The 25,114-nt window shown below is 33.7% G+C and overlaps 3 protein-coding genes across 6 annotated transcripts; 2 read left to right on the forward strand and 1 right to left on the reverse strand.

Annotated features, from left to right (window-relative positions):
- On the forward strand, positions 1 to 2,594 carry LOC105335718 (plancitoxin-1). Its single transcript, XM_011439754.4, has 8 exons — positions 1 to 221; positions 320 to 491; positions 633 to 732; positions 1,049 to 1,210; positions 1,319 to 1,489; positions 1,645 to 1,739; positions 1,888 to 2,010; positions 2,230 to 2,594. The coding sequence occupies exons 1-8, from the start codon at positions 118 to 120 to the stop codon at positions 2,347 to 2,349; spliced, it is 1,047 nt and encodes a 348-aa protein (XP_011438056.3). The 5' UTR covers positions 1 to 117; the 3' UTR covers positions 2,350 to 2,594.
- Positions 2,595 to 5,117: 2,523 nt separating this feature from the next.
- On the forward strand, positions 5,118 to 9,271 carry LOC105335720 (deoxyribonuclease-2-alpha). Of its 2 annotated transcripts, none has more exons than XM_011439759.4 (8): positions 5,118 to 5,394; positions 5,482 to 5,653; positions 5,780 to 5,864; positions 6,035 to 6,139; positions 6,815 to 6,994; positions 7,564 to 7,658; positions 7,764 to 7,886; positions 8,548 to 9,271. In XM_011439759.4, the coding sequence occupies exons 1-8, from the start codon at positions 5,303 to 5,305 to the stop codon at positions 8,650 to 8,652; spliced, it is 957 nt and encodes a 318-aa protein (XP_011438061.3). In that variant the 5' UTR covers positions 5,118 to 5,302; the 3' UTR covers positions 8,653 to 9,271. The 2 variants fall into 2 exon arrangements, with proteins under 2 accessions (XP_011438061.3, XP_011438060.3); XM_011439758.4 differs by having other exon boundaries at positions 5,121 to 5,394; positions 6,035 to 6,196.
- LOC105335721 (FK506-binding protein 15) lies at positions 9,264 to 25,094 on the reverse strand. Of its 3 annotated transcripts, none has more exons than XM_034443787.2 (31): positions 24,936 to 25,094; positions 21,836 to 21,924; positions 21,236 to 21,311; positions 20,905 to 20,974; positions 20,668 to 20,742; positions 20,213 to 20,311; positions 19,933 to 20,085; positions 19,720 to 19,788; positions 19,034 to 19,177; positions 18,719 to 18,874; positions 18,325 to 18,441; positions 17,989 to 18,160; positions 17,727 to 17,803; positions 17,549 to 17,627; positions 17,412 to 17,435; positions 17,045 to 17,193; positions 16,553 to 16,651; positions 16,360 to 16,454; positions 15,934 to 16,036; positions 15,469 to 15,640; positions 15,221 to 15,357; positions 14,799 to 14,882; positions 14,441 to 14,512; positions 14,190 to 14,342; positions 13,785 to 13,877; positions 13,465 to 13,665; positions 12,558 to 12,665; positions 11,544 to 11,763; positions 10,977 to 11,391; positions 10,471 to 10,594; positions 9,264 to 9,647 (listed from the first exon to the last, which is right to left on the reverse strand). In XM_034443787.2, the coding sequence occupies exons 1-31, from the start codon at positions 24,983 to 24,985 to the stop codon at positions 9,576 to 9,578; spliced, it is 3,747 nt and encodes a 1,248-aa protein (XP_034299678.2). In that variant the 5' UTR covers positions 24,986 to 25,094; the 3' UTR covers positions 9,264 to 9,575. The 3 variants fall into 3 exon arrangements, with proteins under 3 accessions (XP_034299678.2, XP_034299677.2, XP_034299679.2); XM_034443786.2 differs by having other exon boundaries at positions 10,977 to 11,394; XM_034443788.2 differs by lacking the exon at positions 17,412 to 17,435 and having other exon boundaries at positions 10,977 to 11,394.
- Between the last annotated feature and the right edge of the window lie 20 nt (positions 25,095 to 25,114).

Raw genomic sequence — 25,114 nt, forward strand, 5'->3', positions numbered from 1 at the left:
AGTCACAAGTCGCTCTTTACGGATATATTTGAAAATGTGAGAGTAAGGTCCCAATCAGCAAACGAAGGTGTTCATCGTGTCTTGTTCTCCAATCTGTTAATTCTTTTTGGAGACGCAATGAGTCCAGGCATGATTACGTTTACAGGTGTTTTGCTGGCTGTGGGTGTGGAATTCTGTTACTGTTTTAACTGTATATCCCCGTTGGGAGATTCTGTCGATTGGTATGGCTTCTTCTTTCCTTTATAGTCCTTACGCAAGGCATTCACAAGAAGTATGGTATACTATTACATTGTATTGAATGTGAAGATTTTTTGTCAAGGTTTATGATGTACAAAGTTCCAAAGGCCACCCGACCAATGCCAAAAAAGACAACAGGAAAAGAATTCTACTACTTAGATGCCAACAATCCGACGTGGTCTTTTTTGAATGTCGACATTCAGGAACCTGACAAGAACCCTCTATACTACACATTGCAGCAAATCTACCAGAAAGCAAGTCTCTCTCTCTCTCTCTCTCTCTCTCTCTCTCTCTCTCTCTGTTTTAAATGATTGGAAGGCTATTTCAGATGCAAGTTCTTACATTACATTACATTAAATGTAATGATTATATTATGATTACATTATATTTGTCAGAACCCCGAGAAGTATGGCATGTACAACGATCAACCACCGTCACACTCTGTCCCGCAGACAAGTTTCACTACAAACCAGGCTACTGGAGCTCACATGAAAGGTCTGTCCTGTTGTAAATTTCTAATTTGCCGGGTGGAAGTAACTTCCCACAATTGTTTATTTAAAAATAGAATTGGATGTTATGACTATCGTATAGTCATAACACCAAATCTTATTTTGAAATAAACATTTATTTTAAAAATAAAATATGGTATGAATGCCTTGCGAAGGGAATATAAAGAAAAGAATAAAATTCGGTTAATTTAAAATTAAAACTATGACATTTCCTAAAACTGTTATTTTTTCAGAAACGCTTTGTGTTTTACTATTAGAAATTGATTTGATGCTAAAAATTTACTTTACAATAAATATTTCAGGTGCATATGCTTTCGATAAAGATTCCGGATTTTGGTTAATCCTGAGTGTACCGTTTTTCCCGGCACCACAGAAACAAAACTATAGTTATGGGCCTTCTCAGTTAGTTAAGGGCCAGACCGTTCTGTGTATAACGCTTGACTTGAATTTTATGGAGGAAATCGGTAATTTTATGATAGATGTTTATATCACCCGTTTTAATGAACAGGAACGCGTCAAGCTATTTAAGTTAGAAATGGAACGCTAATCGAAAGACTTTTCTTTTATTCCAGAGAAAATATTTGACATAACGGAACCAACGTTTTATGATGGCAATAAGCCTTTCTTACGAAATTTGTCTAGTGTTATCCATACCAGAAGTTCCACCAAAATTGTGGTGGACTTCAAATCGAAAGGTGGTCAGACATTCCGTGAGTACGCCAAATCAGCGTCATTTGGGGCAGGTAAATACTTGTAGTTAACTATGGAGAGAACTTATACACACACAGTTTCTACTGTCCAACCCATTTACGTTTTTCAAAGTAAGATATTGTTTGAATTATCATATTCTAATATTTTGAATAAGTTCATAAAACGCAACTGGTTTAATTTCAAAAAGACCTTTACGACTCTTTGGTGGCTCCAGATCTGAAGGACAATCTACTTGTTGAAACTTGGTCCCCGAATTTAGGATCCAACTGTTCAACATACAAGGTAGATATTTTTAATGCCGCCAAATGCCTTCTAGAAGTGGCTTTGGATTTAGAGGACAAGATATATAAGATTTAGAGGACAATCTTATATATCATGATTTCTGAGCGTCGATAATCAAAAATTTTCCAAATAACACTTCTTATTACAGGTATATGAAGTCAAGAAAGTGGAATTTAAGGACAAATACTGGTTCAAATCCACGATAGACCACTCCAAGTGGGCAGTTACAGAGAAGAAAGATTGGGCTTGTATCGGCGATTTAAACAGAGCGGTAGGTAGTACTTTTCGTACATACAGGTTTGTAAGTCAGTTATCTCTTTTTTATTCATAGTGAACATGGGAGGGAGTGATATCGTTTTCCATATTCAATTATAAACGAATGTTGTCCCTCTCCAATGCGTACACCTTTTATAGAGCGACGAGAAATTATATCAATGAGCAGTTAGTTTTTTCACGAATATGAATACTAGTATTTCCATGTTTATTTCAGAAGTCCCATTTTAGACGAGGCGGGGGAACGATGTGCTTACGCCATGCAGGAGTGGCCAAACAGTTTAGAAATCTAGTGAAAGAAAAACAGGAATGCTCAAAAAGAAGAAATGTTTATTAACCGTGTGTGCAACGCTCAATGTGTCTCGCGGCAACCTTCATCCAATAATCATTTTTGTTATATACATGTACTTCAAAAACATACTGAAATCCCGGTGAGTTAAGAATTAGCAAAATGTTATTTTTGCCCATGAATTGTAAACCTGAGCGACTACGAAAAATAGAAATTGATATAGATATAGCTTCATGTGAGTCGCAGTAAATATGTTTATAGAAATGAAACTAAAAATAAAAGACTAAACTGTTTTTTTGTGAATACAAAAAACAAGATGCCTAGAACCACATCGCTCACCTGCGAAACAATAATCGTAACTGATTAGCTTTAGACCACCTAGAGTATCAAATAGAAAATATCTAGACAAGTTAATATAGAATATATCTTGCTTACATTGATTTTTATATTTTTCCCCAGATATTATTATTGTAAATATCGAGTTGTATGGTTGTTTCAGTTTTTTAGAATAAAAGTTTTAAAGATTTCTCTCTATTCGTTTTTATGTAAAAATTCACCCACCTTATCCACGATTGTGGGCAACCCTACCCCAAGGGATTGTAATTTAAACAAAAATATTTCTTTACTACATGTGGATGCTTCTACACAAGTTTCAGCTATTCTGGTCTAGTGATTTTTAAGAAGAAGATTTTTTTTTTAATTCCAACAGTTTTTTGATAGTTTTAAATTACCTCCCATTGAAAGAGGTTGTGGCCCTTCATATAAAAAAATTAAATATTTAAATTCTCTTTATTCAAGGATACTCTGCGTAAGTTTGATCGAAATTGGCCCAATGATTTTGGAGTAGAAGATGAAAATATGAAAAGTTTACCATTACATCGACGAAAACGACAACGACAGACAATGGATTATTGGAAAACATATCCTTTTTAAAGAAATTAATGAATGAAACTTCTGAGACAATAGTCTTGGCTCCTTCAAGGACTTTTTTCTTGCATTCTCACACTGATGATATATTGTATGCATATGATATAAACATTCAATATATATTGAATATAAAAAGAAGACATTTTGAATATTCAATAACTTCCAAAATTTTGAGAAGAAATTATATATATAGATATATAGATATATATATATATAGATATATATATATATATATATATATATATATATATATATATATATATATATATATACACACAAGGAAGTTGGCCTCATGAACATCAATCAACTTATTATTTTGTTAAAACGATTTTATGCAGGTACAGGAACATCGACTGAATACTTTGTCAATGATTTTATTCTTAATTCTTGCTGAGTTGTCAAGAACCTTCAAAAGAATTTACTTTTCTCGCATTATCACCGGTGTGAGATCGGTTTGTCCGGTGTGAGACAGCAGTGTGAGATTTTTCTGTCTTACACTGTGTATTACTACGCCGTTTTAAAACATAAACAAACGTTGTCTGCTGTAGGGAAATGCAAAATGGTGCATTGAGATTATCCATTAAGTAATTGTGTTGCTTAATTAATTACAATTTATCATATTATTAATTAAAAAACTGTCGTATGCTCTCATTTTGACTTGCACTATTTAAAGCACGCGGAGGAATAAACTTAAAGTAATCTTTTGAACGTCATAACAGAAAGTTGTCAAACATCATTTTTTAAGGTAATATAATGAAATTCCACCTCGGGGCCAAGATTCACGGTCTAGGACTCGACAAAGCCTCGTCCTAGACCGTGAATCTTGTCCCCTCGGTGGAATTTCACTATCCCACACTCGTAATAATGAATGATTCTATTAGTCCCTTAAATAGCAGGCTTCCTCGTAGGGCTTCTGGTACAGGTTCACAAGATCTCTATTTTTTTTTTCTTGAGTCTATTTTTTAATTTTGTTTGTGTGATATGTCTTAAAATCTGCTCTGACAAGTCTCTATAGTAAGGATTAGTTTATCATATTTGATCTTTTATTATGTAATTTTAACATTGTTTTATTCAAAGATTATTTAAAACAATTTAATTAAAAAAAACACCTGAATCCATGCACATTCCGTTAATCTGTTTTAACAATCTATTTTCTTTCCAAGAATTATTTCCAGATATTGCCGAGATCCTCTCCCAGACAACAGACCCCAAGGTGTTCTAGAATTAATTAAATCAAATGAATCTGTGTAGTTGATCAAGATAGGGTGGAACAGACACTATATTATTTGTTTGTTAACAAACCTAGGTAATTTCACTTTTTCATGAAGCCCGAAGTCAAAATAAATGCAAAAGTATAATACATATATAAAATCTAATTTTTCTTTAATAAGTATTAACCGTATTTATTCGCATTTATTTGAATAAAGTGAATAAATGTACACCATGCACCATTTAATGGTTTGATTTAATAAATAAATTAAATTGGAATAATATCCGACTAATTCTAAGTGAAACCAATTGAGAGAGTACAAATCAAATTTCCGCTCTTTAGCCTTCATTCTTGGAAAAAAGAAGAATTAGATATATCAAAACTAAGAGCGAATATTAAATTCAAAGAGAATTATCAAGGCTGTAAAAGATAAGTACTAAAGAAAGTACTTTAAAAATATTAGTGACATACTCTATGGATAATCAAATTAACCTGATGATTCAAAAATGTCTAAGTTGTGCCGGTTACATGTATATCAAACCCTCGTAAAACAGCCACACTAACTTTGACGAATTATATGTACATATAAGTGTGTAAAGTGGAAATTTCAGCCTATAATTGATGATTCCGTACACGGAAGTATTAAAACAATTGATACATTAACCAAATATCACATTCCGCATATTTTAGCATCTCATGATACAATGTACTTCCTTATAATTTTTGATTATAATCAAGTATAATTTCCCTTTTTAATAAAATATGAATATAGAAATCTACGATATAAAGGATTAGCATTCCAATAAACAGATTAGTAAACTGAGCGCCATTGCGTCCGCTGTGTCATGATTTGTAAAGATCGGTATGGATCCTTTTCTGAGTGTTCTGATTTTACTGTGTGCGGAATTCTGCTTTTGTTTGAACTGTAAAGCAATGTCTGGAGATCCTGTGGATTGGTAAGGCTACTTCTATTACCCAATTTAAGCCATAAATACAAGATTTCACATAAAATGTATCGCATGTAGCCATCATTTTATTTTAAGGTTTATGATGTACAAAGTTCCTAAAGCCACACGTGAAATGTCAAAAAAGACAACAGGAAAAGAATTCTACTACCTAGATGCCAACAATCCGACGTGGTCCTTTAAAGATGTTGACATTCAGAAACCTGACAAGAACCCTTTATACTTCACATTGGAGCAGATCTACCAGAAAGCAAGTCTCTCTCTCTCTCTCTCTCTCTCTCTCTCTCTCTCTCTCTCTCTCTCTCTCTCTCGTGATTTTCTCTACAGCTGCAAACGACACGTGAATGCTATTTAGTTGGTTTATTCAAAATTGCAGATACCAGAGGAGTATGGTATGTACAATGATGAACCACCCAAATCCACCGTCTTAGATAACACAGAATCTGGAGCCCACATGAAAGGTCTACAAACACTGTGTTTTCTAACAATCTTTGTGCTTTATTTTTTATGTATTTATCTATTTAATTATCTATTGGAGTTATCATATACATGTATCTTTCTAAATTCCTTTTTAATGAACATTTCAGGTGCCTTTGTATCTTTCTAGAATCCATTATAATGAATATTTCAGGTGCTTTTGCTTTTGATAGAGATTCTGGATTTTGGCTAATCCTGAGTGTTCCTCACTTCCCAGCACCCCAGAAACAGAAGTATAGTTATGATATACATCAGATAAGTAAGGCCCAGAGCATCCTGTGCATCAGTCTTGACCGGAAATATAGGAAAGAAATGGGTATCTTTTAAATTTTCATTTAGGGCAGGGGGGTTGGGGGTTGAATTTCGTTTTCATTGTTTATAAAATAAAGCAGTTGAACTCAAAATTTCACAATCAATATGATAATTTTAAAAAAGAGAATAAGTTGTTACTTAGAACCATTTTAACAAGACCTTGGACTTTCAGTAGGACGTTTCTATCAATAATATTTCTTGCGTCAAATTAAGTTAAAAATGACGCTGAGTCTTAGCTCAAAAGCCAGACAAATCTTGTTGATTTCAAAGAGCAATGGCTGAGTGTCCAACAATGAAATAGACAGTCCTCCGTCACAATGCTGTTTGTCACCAACTACCGAAAGTCCAAGCTCTTGTTAAAATGGTTCTAGTATAGAGATCTACCATGGTAAGTATGTAGATTTCCTTGAATTGTGCCACAAATGCTTTTGAACTTGACCTTCACTGCCTTTAATTTTTACCAATTGTGTTTCTTGTTTGACTTCTATTCAGCGTTAAACTTTCTTTGATGTCTCAAATCATAACAACATTCTTTAAGATTCATAACATTTTTTTTTAAATGTACAGCAATGTTTAGATATGAAATAAACAATTTAAAAATGTTCATGTTTCTATATTCCAGAGAAGATATTTAATTTAACTAAGCCCATATTTTATGACGGCAGTAAACCGCTGCTGCAGAAGTTTACCACAAAAATGAATCATCACAGAAATGGTCCTAATGGACCTATAGTGACGGAATTTATTACGAGCAAGGGACAGTCATTCCGAGGATATGCGAAATCAGCATCATTTGGCAAAGGTAAGATTGTTTAAAGGCCTCTATTTTAACCATTCAAAACAGACTTGCATAAAAGTCCCTTCTATTAGGATGTTATTATAAAACACCTTGAGATGATAATGTGAATGAAAGAACATGCATCATATTCAAAATAGGTATATTATCACCCTTACTGATTTTCAAATTGTACAATATTTGCCCATAAAATGCATTTAGTCCCGGGGGATTCGAAATCCTGACTTGTTGATTAGCAGCTGACGCCTTATCATATTGCATTATATTTTTGAAAACGATCCATATTATTCCTTTGTTCTTATATTTGTACAGCTTGGTATAGAAATACGTAGTGTATTTTTATACACAGTCATTTTGATTGGTAAATATGCTTGTATGTGATATTTTTCCACATCACTCTTTCACCAAAAGATATTGCCCAAGTCAGAAATTCAAAACTCAGTTAGGGTTTTAAAAATTCTAGCTTAGAAGGTATTTTAATTAAACTGCATTAATTTTACATGAAAAGAGACAATTCTTAAATAAATGTTTTGAAATGCATTACTGAACACTTTTAAATACTTCATTTTATACAGATCTTTACCACTCCTTGGTGGCTAAAAATTTAAAAGACAATCTATTTGTGGAAACTTGGCATCCAAATTTGACAACAAACTGTTCAATGTATAAGGTATACATATATCATCTTTTCTAAAAACCGCATGCTTCCCATACATCTAAAAGAAAGCAGATATTTGAATGCAAAAAATAATAATAAGCGAATATTGAATTATAGGTATATGATGTCAAGGAGGTTTTATTTGAAGACAAATACTGGTTCAAATCCACGATAGACCATGCCAAGTGGGCAGTGACAGAGAAAAAAGATTGGGCTTGTATTGGTGATATTAACAGAAGTGTAGGTATTCCCTAGCGTTTGCACAGCCCACATGGCATAAAGGATGGGTTGTCAACAATTTACCCATTAAATCTGCCTTAATAAAAATCTTAAATATGATATGTTTGACCATAAACTATTTCTTACTCAATTTACTTACTAAATTTATATATTTTAGATTGAAATCTAACTTTACACAGACCTATTCATCTGAAGGAGATTAATATAGTATAAAAATGGCAACAACCATCCAGCTCCATAAGTAATCATTCCCCAATACGTAATCAAATAATCACCAAGACAGGTGATGGTCCCTCTCTTTTACCCAGTCATCAGTGCAGCAAGTATAGATCCCTTTATACATGTACATGCAATAGCGAACTATTTCACAATTAAACCATCAGATGATCTCAACATCTGAGGGGCCTCAACATTTTCCCCGTTGATATACTCAACAACAGCACTGCCCAATTCAAAGTTTTTTTTCTACATTTACTAATCAAATTGGCAGTAATTTAAGTAGTTCTGTATCTTACATATGCTAAAATCGCAAGTCAGTAATACCTCTTTAATAAACAACCAACACGAATATATGCCAGTCTTTTTTTTGGGGGGGGGGGGGGGGGGGCGTCTATGTTACAACACAGTTACTGTAAAGGCTCAAACATGAATTTTTTTTTAGATGACCCAGTTTAAACGAGGTGGAGGTACTATGTGCATTCATCACGCTGTTGTTGCCAAGCAGTTTAGAAAAATAGTACACAAAAAAGAGGAATGCCCAAGATGATGACCTGTGCTTTAGCATTGTGTATCAAAGAACTGCAATTGAAAGTTTTGTACAAAATACTACTTTTTATATTGAAGACCTCCTATGTTGTTCAAACATGTGTCTAATCATTTGTAAATTATACTATATATATGTAATAAAATCAAAGTACTGAAGTACTGAAAGCCGGGCTCTTTTGGTGTGTCTTTATGCATATTGTGTAGTAAAGACTGAAATATATATATATATATTCAATCCCCATTTCTTCAACGCGCAGCAAAGTAGTTCATGGAAATTCATGCACATTGTATGTGTCCAAAATGCATAGTCTTGTTTTTAAAACACATTATTAATAAGAAAACTTAAAAAGATAGGCAATTCTCTCGAAATTAAAAACAAAACAAAATGCCAACACTTTTGACAAAACGTGGCTCTTTGTGTAACTATTTGGTATAGCGGAAGCTTTCACTTTGACGCTATTTGGTTTTTTGTTTACTTTTGATGTTGTACTATTTACAGTAACATTGGCGATTTGCCTGCCTACAGCCAGGACTCTGCTTTCAGCAGAACCCGGCTAAAAATAGCATTTTCAAAACAAGTTTTTTGTGAAATAAATTACATAACTTAATGTACTTTGGTTACTGAATATTTTTATTGGAATCATACATCAATGTAATTAATCTTGTTCAACCTTACATATTAAAAATAAACACAGATCTGTGTGTTTATAAATCTGAAGTCTAACTGTGATTTGTATGCTTGTAATTAAAATTAAAACATATCAACAGTTACATAAAGAATTGCACCATTATTTTGATTCAACCAACAGTCATAAAGCAAGTGGGGAATTCGAATGGTCCACAATATGCTTGGAGTATCTGATCAACAGATGGGATGAAATGAAAATATCACAGAGTCCTTTATCCTCCTACAGCCCAGCTGTGCTAGCTGAGCCAGTCTAAATCGTCTTCATCATCATCATCTGGAAACAGAGGGGGAGGGGCCTGCTTGGTGTCCTACAACAACAGAAAAATTACCACTTGTCATTCAGTTAATTGTGAGGATTTTGGTTTTTCTGTATCTTATGACATTGTTCTCTATAAAGGTCAAACGACACGTTCCTCGAGAATCTTTCTTGTATCTCCTCGTAATGAAAAGTTCCAATAAAAAATTTTAATTTTATAATTACTTTAAAAATGATCAAAATTTACTTGGATTTGGTTATATGTCTAGATGGTCGAGTGGTTAGAACCGTAGCCGCTCACTGCCAGAAGCGTATAGGTTCTAGAGATCGTGAGTTCAAAGCCCCGCCCTGGCGGAGATATAGTTATAATATTGTGAGTTTCGCTCTGCTGTAGGTGTATTTATTTTTATATCAGCAATTCAAGTGTATTTTCAAGAAGATTATATGGGAAATTGCATACTCTAGTATTTTGCAGAAATGCCTGGTAAGGTACCCTAATTTTTTGCAGGAAAGCTTGACAAAGTAGTAGTAAACCATTAACAAATTCCTGGAAAAAGTTATCTAAAATTGAGGAACGTGTCGTCTGACCTTAAAGAGGGATGAGACACCTCCTTACCAAAAAAACAATAAGATTCATACTACCATGTAACTCAATACTTTTTATCTTCACAATCTCTCATGTATGCAAAATTTATAAATGGGTGTACTGGTACAATAATGTGTACTGAATCAACTAGGAGACACCAGTTTTCCACGTAAATTGAGCATGCACTGTTAAAGTGTGCATTTGACATTTAACATTCTGTTCATTGTTAAAACAATACTAATCATTAAATTAGAATGTCTCCTTTGACGTAATTCAGTTTAATGCTTACATCCTCCATTAAGTCTTTGACTTCTGGTTTCTTCTTTTTATCCTCCTTCTGGTCTTTTGGCTGCGTCGTTTGGAAAGTATCACCAAACGTATCCGCTACATTGTCATCCTCCCCAAACAAAGGACTACAACAAAGAGAAAGAGAGCACTTCTAAATGATTCATACCATCAATACTCCTTCAACACAAATTTTACTGCATTTTGTTGTTGAGTTGATCAACAAAATCAAAGCTCATCTTGTACACGTATTATAGATACTTGATAACAACTGTTATTAGTTAAACCATTGTCCATGAATTTAAATACCCTCAAAACCAAATTAGTGTTCACCAAATCCTTGAAAATTGATTAAAACAAACATAGATTATACTGCAGCAACCATATATGCTGTAAATTTAACACTTAGGAGTAAACGAATAACAATCTAACAATTAATATTAAAATGTTTTAATGAATAACTGTAGATATCCGTATTAATACAGTAAAATATAATAAGAGATCAATTACTCATTATTTTGTTCTGTCTTTTCACTCTCTGTAGAATCCTCCTCATCTGTCATTGGTGGGGGTTCTCTTGAAACAATTGCAGGAACTTCAAAGTCGTCAAACTTGTTTTTCGTTCCATCCTCCTTGGGGGTCTCTTTCTTTCCCCCATCTGGGGCCTCTTCCTTCCCCCCATCCGAGGCCACTTCGTCTCCCCTGTCTTTATCTAGCTCAATAACTTTGGGTCCCTCCTCTCTTGATTCTTCCTGGGGAGGAGGACTGGCCTGTGGGGGGATGTCATCTACAGTAGGTGGCCTCTCCTGGTTTTCAGAAGATTCCTTTTCAGAATTAATTTCCCCCTTTTCATTAGCTGGTTTATCAATGTTATTTTCTAAAGAGGAATCATTTACTTCATTTTCCTCTTCATTTATAGGTACCTCTTCTAGTCGTAGAAAGAAATTTTAAAAAATTATTCCTATATGCACATTTAATTTTTGTTGCATTTAAATTACATGTTGATTTAATCATTATCATGTATTAAAAGATTGTGCTTTAATCATTTTATTGTTGAATTTTGCATCATACACTTACCTTGCGTGTCTAATTTCTCTTGGTGCTCTTCCTTACTGACTTGCTCCTTGGCATCACTTTTTTCCTCTTGTTCCTCCTCCTCCTCTTCATCATCTTCCTCTTCATCTCCTTCTTCTTCCTCATCTTCCTCCTCTTCATCTTCCTCTTCATCATCTTCCTCGTCATCATCTCCAGTTTCTTTTGGTGAAGAACTTTGCTGGACCAACTTAAGAGTTGTTTCCTAGAGTAGTAATGAAAAATTTATATTTATGTATATGTATTGATATGAAGGACCAGTAGAGCCATTTAACAAGAGCTTAGACTTTGGACAGAGCATGTCAAACTTTGATTGGATAAAGGCAGGGTCAACTTATGGTTACAGTAACAGTCTGGTCATTGGCTAATTAATATAAATAATTTTAATGCAATAACATTTGTCCGGTTTCATCTACGAATGTATATTTCAGTTGAAACAGTGTCAATTTTACACAACAAAGCAGACCTTGAGGAAAAACTTTGAAATTCTATAAATGAATACATGAGCTTCTCTTAGCACATTTAAAGAAAGAAGGTTAATATTTGGCAGCTTGTTTTGATAAGCAAACTAGATAGTAACATCCGATCAAAAGTCCAAGCAGTTGTTATAACTGCTCTAATTGTGTTTTTGTCCTAGGCTGGCTTTCATTTACCTACATATCAGGGCCCTCTTACATGATAGTAAGCTTTTAACTGTATTTCTATAAAACATGTTTACGAATTAAAATTAAAGAAAGAATAGGAAAAATGGAGATCCCAACACACAAACATTTACAAAGGGGTAATTTAGAAACAATGAAAAAAAAATATTTGTTTCACAAAACTGCATGTCATTGACAAAGATTATCTCTATATAAGCATTGCTATCTCTCTCAGATATAAACCTTGAATCAATAGCTGCAAATAAAAAATACAATGAATTAGGACAGAGAACATATCTATGTAATATCTTTTTGACCTAACAAGATGTTGAGACAGAATTGTGCTATTGTAGACTACCTTAATAACCCCTAAAATTGCTGCTAGGACATCGGCTCCTTGATAAGCAGTGTCAGCCTCAAAGTTAGAACGCAGCTGCTGGTACACAGAATTCATGATCTTCTTGACCTGGAAAAAATATGAATAAATGTATTATATATAAGACTGTAGATTTGAAGGATTACAAGAGGCTGAAATAGAAAGGAGAATGTGGCAGTGGGTAATTAGTGAATACAAGTCCTCTAATGTAATGTACATGTATTGTATGATGATCCTTACAGTATATACTGAGGACGGAATATTAGGGAATAAACAAGGAAAAATATGAGGTAAGATAAAATGACAAACCTGCTTAAAAATTATATCATACATATATTTTTCCTTTTCAAAATCCTAATATTGTAGATACAATGTTAACACATGTATCCTATGGAGTATCAGCATGCTTCATTCCCTTAATACTTTCTTCCGGCAATTTTCGCAAGTAAGTGTGTGGTATTAAAACATTTACTCCAATCTTTGTTTATACATGGATTTAATGCATCTTAAAATTACCACTAGAATGCTTTATTACCTCCGTGACTACATATCTGTACTTAGTACTTAGATGGCTTTACAAGTACTTGTTACCTCTTAAACCAGTGTTTGCACTTTAGAGTGTATTACATGTACTTCCAAGGCTATATCAGTACATATTACCTCTAAGGCTATATACAAATACTTATCACCTTCATGGATTCATCAGTACTCACATTGCATTACCTTGAAGACTATATCTAGGACTTTATCAGTATTTATTTCTGTCACGGTTATATCAGTACTTATTATCTCTAAAGCTACACAAATACTTATTACCTCCATGGATTCATCAGTACTCACATTGTAATACCTTGAAGACTATATCTAGGACTTTATTAGTATTTATTACCTCTAATGCTATATCAGTACTAGGAGCAGCACTGCCCTGGGTGGAGACCCCTTTGTTGGCTAGCTCTTTCTGGAGTGATAGGATCTTCTCCTGGACAGCCTCTTTCTCCGACTCTAACTCCTCTTTCTCATTCTCTAGCTCTCCAATGCGCTCTTCATATTTCTCCTTCATACCAGCAGCTTGTGATCGTAGTTTCTCATACTGTAATAGATGGGAGTAACATGACAATAACAAAGGTGTTATTTTTGTTGATTAAAGATTAAATATGTTCAAATAATGTCTAATCTTGCATGTTTGAAGTGAAAAGCTTTGTTAATCACCTTGTCTTTCCATACAGACATTTCTTCTAACTGCTCTTCTAGTTCTTTCTGTTTTTCATCTCCACTTACATTTTCATTTTTCATTGTCTGAATCTACAAAAGTCACCTCCATTTGAGTTTTGATATTGATGTACTTCCCCATGAAAAAAAAAATTATTCAATTTGACGAATCATTTTAAAAGATCTTAGGTTGTCAATATCAACTTGATTCAAACAAATATGCAGCAAATCATGGATTGCTAGAATACCTGATTAATTTTAAATCTTGCTTTTATTTTTCAGACAGATATTAACTAAATGAAACTATGATCAAAATTCAGACTTTATATTCTTGCGATTTGATGCAAAAGGGTTGAATTGCAGAATGAAGTACATGAATAATATGTGGAATCTTCAGTTGCATACCTTATTTTGTAATACTGATAATTTTTCCTCTAATTCCTCTTTCTCTTCTCTCATCGCCAGCAGAGCTCTATTGTGCTTTTCATTGGCAGCATTGAGAAGGCGGTCACATTTCTCCTTCCATTCTTTGTTTAATTCTTCCTCTACTTGTGATATCTAATATACAAGATAAAGATACTTAAACAATTCCTGTGGACTACAAATCACAGACCATACTTTCTCTGTAACAATCAGATTTCTTGTTGACTTCTTACCTGCTCTGCAGCCACCACACCTGTAGAAGATTTCTGTTTTCTCAATTTTTCACGTAGTGATTGAATCTCTTGCTGAAGTAAAAAATATATCACAAATTCATTACTTATTAAATTCAGACAAAGCACTAAATAACCTCATCACTCTTTAGGATTATCAACCAATTTGCTATATACTGTGTAGGTGGTTAATCTATATCAAATGGCTAAATTTGAAGTCACCATTATAAAGATCATGTATATGCGTCATAATTAATATTACATATTAATCATTTTTACCAGTAATCTGAATTTTTCTACTCTGAAATAAACTGCTATACTATTCATAAAACAATTTTAAATTTCATATTTGAAATCCCACCTCGAGGCTCAGTTTTGATTCCTCAAATTCATCCTCTATTCTCCTTTTTTCCTCTGCTGCCTTTCTTTTTCTGTCACTCAGATTCTACAAAGGCAGTTTGCTTTAAGTTATAGACATCAGAATGTTTAATTGACTGCATTACTATATACAGCAAGGAAATATTTGCCCCCATTTTATTTTCACTCTGGTTGTCAGTGGGCGAATTTAAGACTGCAAATTCCAATGTCTCAAATTATCTCTCTTTAGACACAACTTTGTCTGGGTGAATTCAAGATAGGAAAAACCATTTGCAAGTGAAGAAGGGCAAACAAAATTCTGTATGTAGTATATAATTTAAACATTTGTGCATGTATATTGATAAACAAATTTACAAATAAAATTGAAAAATATTGATTTCATCACAATTAGTTTAATTGTCCAACCTTTTGCAGGGTCTCATTTGTTGATTTCATATCTGCAATTTCTTCCTGAATTTGAGAAAATTTACTATCAAGTTCTTTTCTCTTTTGTTTTTCCTGCTTAAATTCTCTACTCAACTCTGCCATTTTTTCTTCATCCTCTACAATAAATATTGATTATCAAGTTACATTGTAGTATGGTAAAAAAAAATATTTAAAAATTTAAGATTTCAAATAACAATGCCTTAATTTCTACTAGCCACAGATTATACCTTGATGTTGAGATTTCAAGGCCTGAATTTCTTGCTGCGTTTTGCGTGACTCTTGGTCGGAGTTATCCACCTTTTGTCGGGCTGTCAACTCTTTCTCTCTCAGCTCCGTTAACTGTAGCTGTGCCTCCCCTAGCTGGGCAGTCACTGTACTCAACTTGGTTGCAAGATTGACCTACAGATTATCAAAATCTACACAAGTACTTTCAAGTTTTTGATAAATATTCACATTGAATTATAAAACACAGTCTTAACTCAGTGAATATAATAAATTACATCATTTGGCCTTTAAACTTTACAATCTTTTACATTCCTTGAAAGTGGTGAAAGTGGAACCCCCCCCCCCCCCAATATACATGTATAAATAATTCCACAGAAAAACCAAATGAAAAATCTTTATGCATGTATATAGGAAATAATAGGAAGATCTCCGATTCTCTGGACGGAACTCCTGTGTAGAGGACTGACCTTTTCCTGTTCCAGAGCCAGGACTTTGGCCTGGGACTGAGAGGCAGTTGTAATGAAGCCCTCGTTTCTCTGCTCCAGGAGACTCTGGCTTTTCTCCACATACCTTTGTAAATAAATGTCTACATGAAACTCAAGAAAGATAATACTGGATGAAATTTGTGTGCATATCTATAGAAAGTGAGGCCATTATTTTAGGGGATCATCCAATTAAAATACAAGACAAGAAATACGCTTTTTACATGGGAAGCTATTTTCGAGTCAGTCCAGAAATACATGCAAGAGATCAGATTTTATCTCAATCAGAATCATATACGCATGTTGGAGTAAAGTAAAATTCACTAATATGACAAAGAACCAGAAATGATGAATAAGTTCCTGTTATAGAGTAAAGAAAATCTTAGAAGAATTACAGGTACATGTACTTACATTTGATTACTCTGCAAAAGTTCTGAAATCTTGTCATTCTGTTTCTCTATTTTAGCACTTTTTTCATAGGCCTCTTTCTTCAGTCTTTCGTTTTCCTATAAAAATTAAGCAAACAGAAGGTACAAAAATTAAAAATCTAATTGCATATATACATTAAGAATGACAAGAGACTATGAGTTGATTCAGCACATGCCTGCACAATTCTTTCGATGTTGTGCATCAAAACAGAGGACTCCATGCTTGGTAAGGAGGATTCCAGAGCCATGGGGCCTTTCTTTTGGAGTACATCAACCTAAATATAGATAAATATAAATGGTTAACTAAAAGATGTGGCTGGTTTGATGTACATGCACATATAATAAATTTATCATATTATAAAATACCTTTATATGATATAAATATGCAACTGACTGTTATAATAGAATTAAAATTCTAATCCTGTAAACTTATGTTAAACTTTCTAAACATTCCTACAACTAGTGATGATACGATTGTTAAATTTTTTTTAGTAAGTGATGATACAAGTAAAGGCATAAAACAACTGATGATTCTATGAAAAGAGACCAAAAATATGTGATGATAGTGACAGTCAACCAGGAGAATGGCTGAAACTTCAAACACATGGAGTAGTCAAGTAACTAACAAAGTAGACAAGACAATAACGAACACTTAGCCTGGTACAGACCTTCTCCAGGAGCTGGTCTATCTTGTCTTGCATTTTGCCGACAGACAGTCGTAGTTCTGTGTTCTGTTGCCTGGTCTCTGTGAGAAGTAGCGGTAGACCTGGTTCTCCCGCCTGGCTCATCATAGGCATCCCCGTACCCAGTCCCATACCTGTCACATCAAACCCCAAACAACTGGTCATTGTGTAAAAAATAAAATTCAAAATGTCACGTTTTGATATTCTAGTCTTAAATGAGGACAAAGTGGATAACAATGGTTCATCTCAACAACAAAAATCTATGTGTGTAAGGAAAAAGAGGGAGGGGGTGTAGTCATTGTTGTCATACATGTATTTATAAAGAATATGATGGTGCACAGGGATGTCTTACTTTGTTCATGTGGTTGTCCAGCACCTTTAAGATTATCATTGTTTTATAATTAAATTACAACTGTTACTATCATGATGATAGTAATAGTGATAACAAAGATCAATTTTCACAACATACAGATGAGTTGCAAAGTTTACCTGTGTACATGGGTTGCTGCATTCCTCCGGCCATCTGTTGCGGCTGAGCTTGGTATGTACTTGTTGGCTGAAATCCATTCTGCAAAATTAATGAAACCATTTTTCATGGACAGATGAACACAACTGAACCCAATAAAATAATGCAGTGTTTTTCTGCATATAAGTAACACTTGTATACCTGGAGTCCTTGTGGCATCATCCCTGGTTGTACCATTTGGGGCTGATAAACAGACATCTGCTGGGCAGCAGGAATTTCTATACACAAAAAGAAAATGCAAACATAAAGCGTTCACATCTTTTATACATTAGACTTAATGAATAGCAAATTAACAACAATTAAGTTACAAACTTTCATAAAACAGCGTTGATTTTCTAGTTCTTTGAAAATAGTTTGTACCGGTAGTTATCAAGGGACTGCATGCAAAGCAATGCCTACTTACTTTGTAGAAAAGCTGGCTGCTGTGGAATCATCTGTACCGGCTGTACTGATGGCTGAACTGTTGGCTGCATTGCTGGTTGTTGAGGATGGTGTGCAATAGGTTTGGCTACTGGTGGGTTCATGTTTGACTGTTGAGGCTGAGATGGGGCATCCATCACAGGCTGCGGTGATTCCTGGATAAAGAAAATCCTAATCAATTCTACTTACACCTATGCTCAAATTTTATTTTATCCCTAGGTTTTTTAAATGCACAATGCATCATTTTCATTACCAACAGAAGTATATTACAACTCTAAATATGCTGTCATGAATTCATTGATCTGGAACAGCTACCCACCATCACCTGCTCTTCATCACTGTCTTGCTGGGCTGGGACCGCCCCCACCAGGGGTAACATCGGCTGTCCCATCTTGGCCATTCTGGAGATCAGTTTGGCTTTGTTTGAAGATCCCCCCTTCAAGTGAAGGCAATGAAATATTACATAAATTGCTAAGAGTACTCTGACTCATTCACTATGATTATATCTAAAATTTGTGACAATAATGTTGTGAAATTTTTGTTTTATAAACTTGTATGTTTATAAAAAATATTCAATAAATAATATTACACATACAAATCATATCATTTCACTCTGGTTGTCACAACAGCAATTCTCTTTATGCTATTTCAAAACAATTCAGTCTTTCTAATTGGCTTTATAAAATAATTTTCAAGATATTTGTTTGATGTACCTGCACCATGTGCTCTGTTAGGGACTTGGTTCTCCCTTTGATTGTGTGATCGTCCTCCATTTCCTCTGCAGGGGATGGGGTACTAGAAGGCTGGGGGGTGTCCACAGCAGGGGCAGGAGACTGACCCTGGGAATCAGCTGTTTTGGCAAATTTAACCTTAAAATGTGTCAACAATAAATTACTTTGCATTTCATACTACAGTGTACTTTGAGCAAATGAAAGTTAGGCTGTCATATCAATGCAAATCCACTCCCACATATCAATAACTAACAGAAATATCATCCATTATCATCTTATGCTGTGAACAATACCTACCCGTACAACCTCTATTTCAAATATAAGAGTAGAATTGGGTGGAATTTTACTGCCAGCTCCTTGACTTCCATAGCCGAGACTAGGTGGAACCACAAGAAGTCTTTTAGAACCTTTCTTCATTCCAATCACACCCTGGTCCCAAGCCTGCCAATCAACAGTATATAGATATAATGTTAAAAGACGTAAAAGATTACAGAGTAATATTTACATTCCACATATATTTTGCATGTAAAGCTACCGCAGATATAGCACCATAACACAGACAGGGTACTAATAGGTTAAATCACGAGTTTTAATTGTGACGTCACAAACGTTTAACGCTGCTAAATACAACGTCACAAGCGAAAATCAAAGATCACGCTTGTGGCTGTTACTGTGGCTCTTCCATTAATTTGAACTTACCCGTAGGATAATACAGTAATTTTGAGGTATAATTCGCATTTGCGTACAAGACAAGAAGGTAAAAAAATGTAAATATAAGCATTAAATCCTTATTTTTTGAAAGATATAGTCTCATAACTGCAACGGTGTGTGCAAACAAATTTTTATAACGCGCTAACGCGTGTTATTCAATTTGTATGCACACACCGTTGCAGTTATGAGACTATATCTTTCAAAAAATAAGGATTCAATACTTAAATGTTTGTCACAATGTTTGTATCTCTCTAAATACACATTGTTCTTACCTTGATTACTTTACCACCTCCGATTTTGAATCTAAAGAGTTTGTCTGCTTTTACATTGCTGTCGAATTCCTGCAAAACAAAAGTACATGTGCATATAATTCAATTCATCAAAAAAGATACAATTTCAAACATAGTTAGTGTCTTAAATATACACATATCATTTGACAATACATGTGCAATGTAACACAGAAACCCCCAGGTGAGTGAGTTTACCTGTCCCTGTGTGTTGTTGGTCAGGAGCCACCCCGTGTATTTGACCTCCACCATGTCACCGGTATCCACTGCCGCCCCATCCCCCAACTGCAGGTCCTGGGAGACCAGACTAGATAGCTCTCCTCCTGCACTGTTGGCTTTTGACAAAGCAACCTGAAATATTACATACACTGTTTAATTATGTATACAACACTCCTGATCTAAAGATTTCATGCTTTATATCATTAAGCTAATATATAATCCTAGAAGTTTGTAATTAAGAAGAATTCTGGATTCTCACTTGCTTGGCAAATTGCACTGCATTAGCCTCAGAGTCAAACATTAATGACCAGGTCTGCCTCTGGTCGTCATAAAAACTCCCATAGTTATTTGTCTGTACCTGAAAAAAAATAGTCAGTTTAAAGAAGTGGAAAAATATATCTGATAAATAGAAAGATCATTTTAAATTATCCATCAGATCTGTCGCAAATCCCATTATAGCAAATGGTTACACATTTTTCTCTACTGTAATTTTCTTAGTACATTTATTTGATACAAAGAGATATTATTATTATTACTGTATTTAAAATAAAATAACTCATTTTATCATCAACATCATCTTTTGTAGCAAATAACCCTCAATCAATATCGGTAGATGCAATGTTTTTTATGTAAAAGTTTAGATGGTGTCTGGGTCAACTTTTCCAATGCAGTTGATGAAACTCATTTGATATAAATCAAAGCACAGCTACTTACTGTGTAAACAAATGCTGGTGAAATTGTGGCATTTGATACTTGCTGGTTTTTTGTTACATAGAGAAGGACCCTGTACTGCAAACAAAAATAGATATTCTAGATTGAGCTTACAGAAATAATTAATACACTTTCGTATTTCTAAAAACAAAATTATTCATTCAATATTAATTACTATTCCCGGTATTATATACACTTATATTAAAAATCAAAATTATCAAATTCTGAGAAATATCTTACAGATTGGTTAGCATGGGATCCTAGAACTGCAGCACCCAGTTTACCTTGATTGGCATACTTTCCATCAACACTAAAATGTATTGAAATCAATCAATCAATTAACAATAATTGTTTTATTTATAGTAAAATAAAAGAAGATCAAATGAATGTGGGTAAACATTTCAAAAGGTTAGTTTTGAAGTTTTTTCAGGTGACCATTTTACATTGAATTTGCTATAAGATTTCTTACAAATTCGCTAGAAACCTATAACGAATTACAGTTGTAATGAAGTTCTATCTATGGTTCATTTAAATTTGCTATAAACGAGTTTTGCTGTAGTTCTATACATACTATTTGTATGCTTGAACTGCAGTGGCAAACAATAGTTGAGGTGCTGAACTGGACTGTGAAGCAGCTGATGCTGGTTCTGTAAAACACATTAATTTGAACTTCACATAAATATATGAGAGGTCTGAAAACCACCCTTTTAAAGTTGCTGCTATACAGGATAAAAAAAGACAAAAACAGTTTAATAATTTTGGAGGAAGAACCTGATTTTTAAAAATTTATTGCAATTATTTCAAATCAATTTTCAAACATTCTGGCTCAACAACCATTAAAGTAGAATAACGTAAAGCTGCTCATTATTCAACGTACATGTATGCCCTTTTCTGTGGTACATATCTTTTCCCTTTTAAATCAATTTATAACTTTGTGAAAGCATATCAATATCTGGACTACACTGCATTTAAAAAATGCCATACACAGTATCTTTACCTGGTTTATGTGAAAATTGAGACAAAAAACTTAGACAATAAATCGTGTAGCACATTAATATCATAAAAAAAACTCACCTTAGTGAAACAAACTTTCAATTAAATTTCTGAAAATTAATCCTGATACATACACTATACTTGGAAGTTGTAACTTTTACATAATTATATAACATACCTGCTTTCTTTGGCTGCTTAGGTGCAGTGTATGTTAAGGATTCATTTCCACCTTGACTTCCTCCTCCAAATAAAGAACCTAATTTTGATCTGTAAAAACCACATCATTAATTCATAGTGAGTAAATATCTAATACCTGTTACATGTACAGGTGTAACTTATCAAGATTTGTAAGTGCATTACGGGTATTTGAACTTATTTGTAGTTCAGTGTCTTATTCTTAATATGTACTAAAATAAAATGATACATATTCAATGTAGTACATGTAAATTAAACTATTTGTATAAGACAATAGTAAAGGTCAAATAGAGAGTATACCTTTAGTTCAAAATTTAAAAAAAAAAAAAATGAAATTCCTAAGCCTTCAACTTGTCTATATTTCAATCTTTTCAAAGTAAACTTAGGAATAATTATGTTTGCTGTGAGAACTAGAACTGTCCTAATGGGACTAATACCCCCGCTAGGCTAATTTCAAATGGGACAAATAATTGAATTGAATAATACCGGTAGTTAAGGTTTGGAACACATACAAAAAAAAAATTCTAGAATTGTAAAAAAAAAAAAAAGTTAACAAAGAAAAATTAAAATCAAAATTGTCAGAATTTCACTGTAAATACATATCTATAACAGTAATACATTTACAAATGTATGTATTTGATGATATATTTTTTTAATTTAATTGATTTAAAGAAAAACCAACAAAATGACAATAACCCCTCCCTTTGCAGTGAATAGAAATACCGGTAGCCAAGCAATGCTCTTCTGTTGATAAAACTTTCAATATCTTTCTAATAAGAGTCTTGACAGATGCAATTAGTTGTTTCAAATTTTCCTCACTTTCTCCTATGGCACAATTGAACTCCATATCAGAAAATTGATCCCATAGGACTATGATTTTCTTTGATGAGTTTGTTAAATTTAATAAACTCCCAAAACATTACCATAATTACCATACTATGTAAAAATATGTAAAAAAGAAAATTTAATATTACAAACAATTTTAAAATTGCCAAAACACTACAATCATATCAGTAATTTTGAATTTCATTTAAATTAATGCCCAATAGGGTCACTTCATCAAATTACTTGACAAATAAATTTCAACAACCTCTAAAAATAGTTTAACTTCTTTATTAATAATTATATTATTTATTTCCTTATAATGATAGACCTTTTGGTTTACATGAAACAGTTTTAAAATAGCCCCAAAACCATCACCCATTTTACAGATTATCAATTTCCCCTAAACACATGCTCCATCTGAGCCATGGCTCAGATAATGGCTCCCTTGGGACGAATGAATTCAGCCACACTTGTCTTTGATGTTCTCATTAGCTCCTAAGAATTTATCATTGACAAACAAAAACTTTGCATTGTCAGTTGATAGAATACTTATAAAAAATAAATTTTTTTTATTAATTAAGACATAAAGACAAAAAACTCCATCTGGATGTATTTATATAAATATATTTTAGAGTGTTTTCTATTAATTAATTAATAAAATCTGTAAGGATTACCTCGCTTACTTTTCAACATTAGTGTACAATATATAGAATAAGGAAAATGAAAACTGTCATAAAATCTTTAAATCTTGTCTGATCTTAAAAAAAATTGCAGGTGCACATCTTCAGATGGTGTTCAACATATGTACAAATTTTCAAACTGTTCCATGCAGTAATAAAAAATTCTATAGGGGGGACAAAGTTGCGTCTACAGACAGACGGACAGACGGACAGACAGACAGATGGACAGACGGACAGACGGACAGGGTGAAACCAATATACCCCCCTAAACTTCGTTTGCGGGGGTATAAAAAGTGTGGAGGGGGGGGGGGGGGGAGGGGGGGGGGGGGGGGGGGGGGGGCTGAGTGAGGGGCTTAACCCTCTCTGATGTTATGTGCCTAATGGTTAGGTCTAACTATGCCCAAAAAAGTAAGGGGGGGGGGGGAGGCTAAGCCCCCCCCCCCCTGTTCGACGCCTATGATGTGACAAAATATGAGAACTTTGAGACCACATAATCTCATTTGCCAAGGAAATTTAGATCCATATTCCATATACATGTATACAGTTAAGTCTTTGATTCTTTTCTGAAGTTCTGCATTTACAATTTTGAAGCCTTTATTAAATTTATATCAGTTTATGTGAAAGTTTTTTTTTTGTAAGTATTTTATCATTTTTATAGGTATATAATGATGAATTCCCATATAACTAAGTTCTAACTTTTACCATTCTAATGTGACATGAGTCGCTCACAATGTTACATGGTTTTATCAGCTTTGTGAAACAGCATCAAAGAAATTTAAGAATTAAATTACCCATTTGACAATGAATTGTAAGTTTTAGTTTCATTAGATAGAATGTTCTATCGTTAAAATGACAGTTGTCCTACGGACCCGGTTTAACGATAGAAAATTCGTCCCATATTCTCGCTTCGTAGCAAATAAAAAAATTATATAGCGCTGTATCTCGCCTAAATTTTCCTATGATTGGTCTCAAATACCTACAATGTTGCTCTTTTATATTCCCATTTTACCACATTAACAGTTTTTGCAATGAAATCACTGCAACTTTTAACATCATGTTTGAAAATTTGCCATTTACGGTCGCCATTTTAATGATAAAACCTGAGACATTCCAAGTGCAATTTCCAACAAAATGGCAGGCAATTTCAAACGTGTATATTAACAAAATGGCGTGGTACAGTTTATTAAATGGATATTTTGTGGACTTAACTACATATGCATGATCAAAAAGGTTTGTAATGTATAAAAATGTCTTTTTCCCCTGCAAGTATATGGGACAAATTCTTACTGTGACCTGAGCGTTAACAGTAAGATTATTCTTTCTATAGTTTCATATACCTGATATAATCTGCTAATTGTCCATTGTTTTGCTATGAATATTTAAAAAAATATGTATTCCATTGTAGACAAATATGCTTTGCTCAAGAAAACAATCATATTAAAAGACATTATGCGTGTTGATAGCAGTCTACACCATGTACACTGTTTAGCAGGTGTGCATGAACATGATGAACCACCCCCTAATATCTGAAATTGCAACAAATTATAACTTTTCAAATAAACTTGACATTGTACAGACCCTCCTGGGGAGAGAAAGTCTTGATCTTCATCGTCAGCACTAAAAAACATGTTTTGCTAAGATGCAGACCGCGTGCATTTATTGAAAATGTCTTTTAAATCATGATATCATTCGTCTGCCTACAAAAGACGGAAGTTGACAGTCACAAGACATCACAGAGCTAATACCATTATGTTAGT

Source organism: Magallana gigas, chromosome 2 (assembly GCF_963853765.1).
Source record: "Magallana gigas chromosome 2, xbMagGiga1.1, whole genome shotgun sequence".
Classification (NCBI taxonomy): Eukaryota; Metazoa; Mollusca; class Bivalvia; order Ostreida; family Ostreidae; genus Magallana; species Magallana gigas.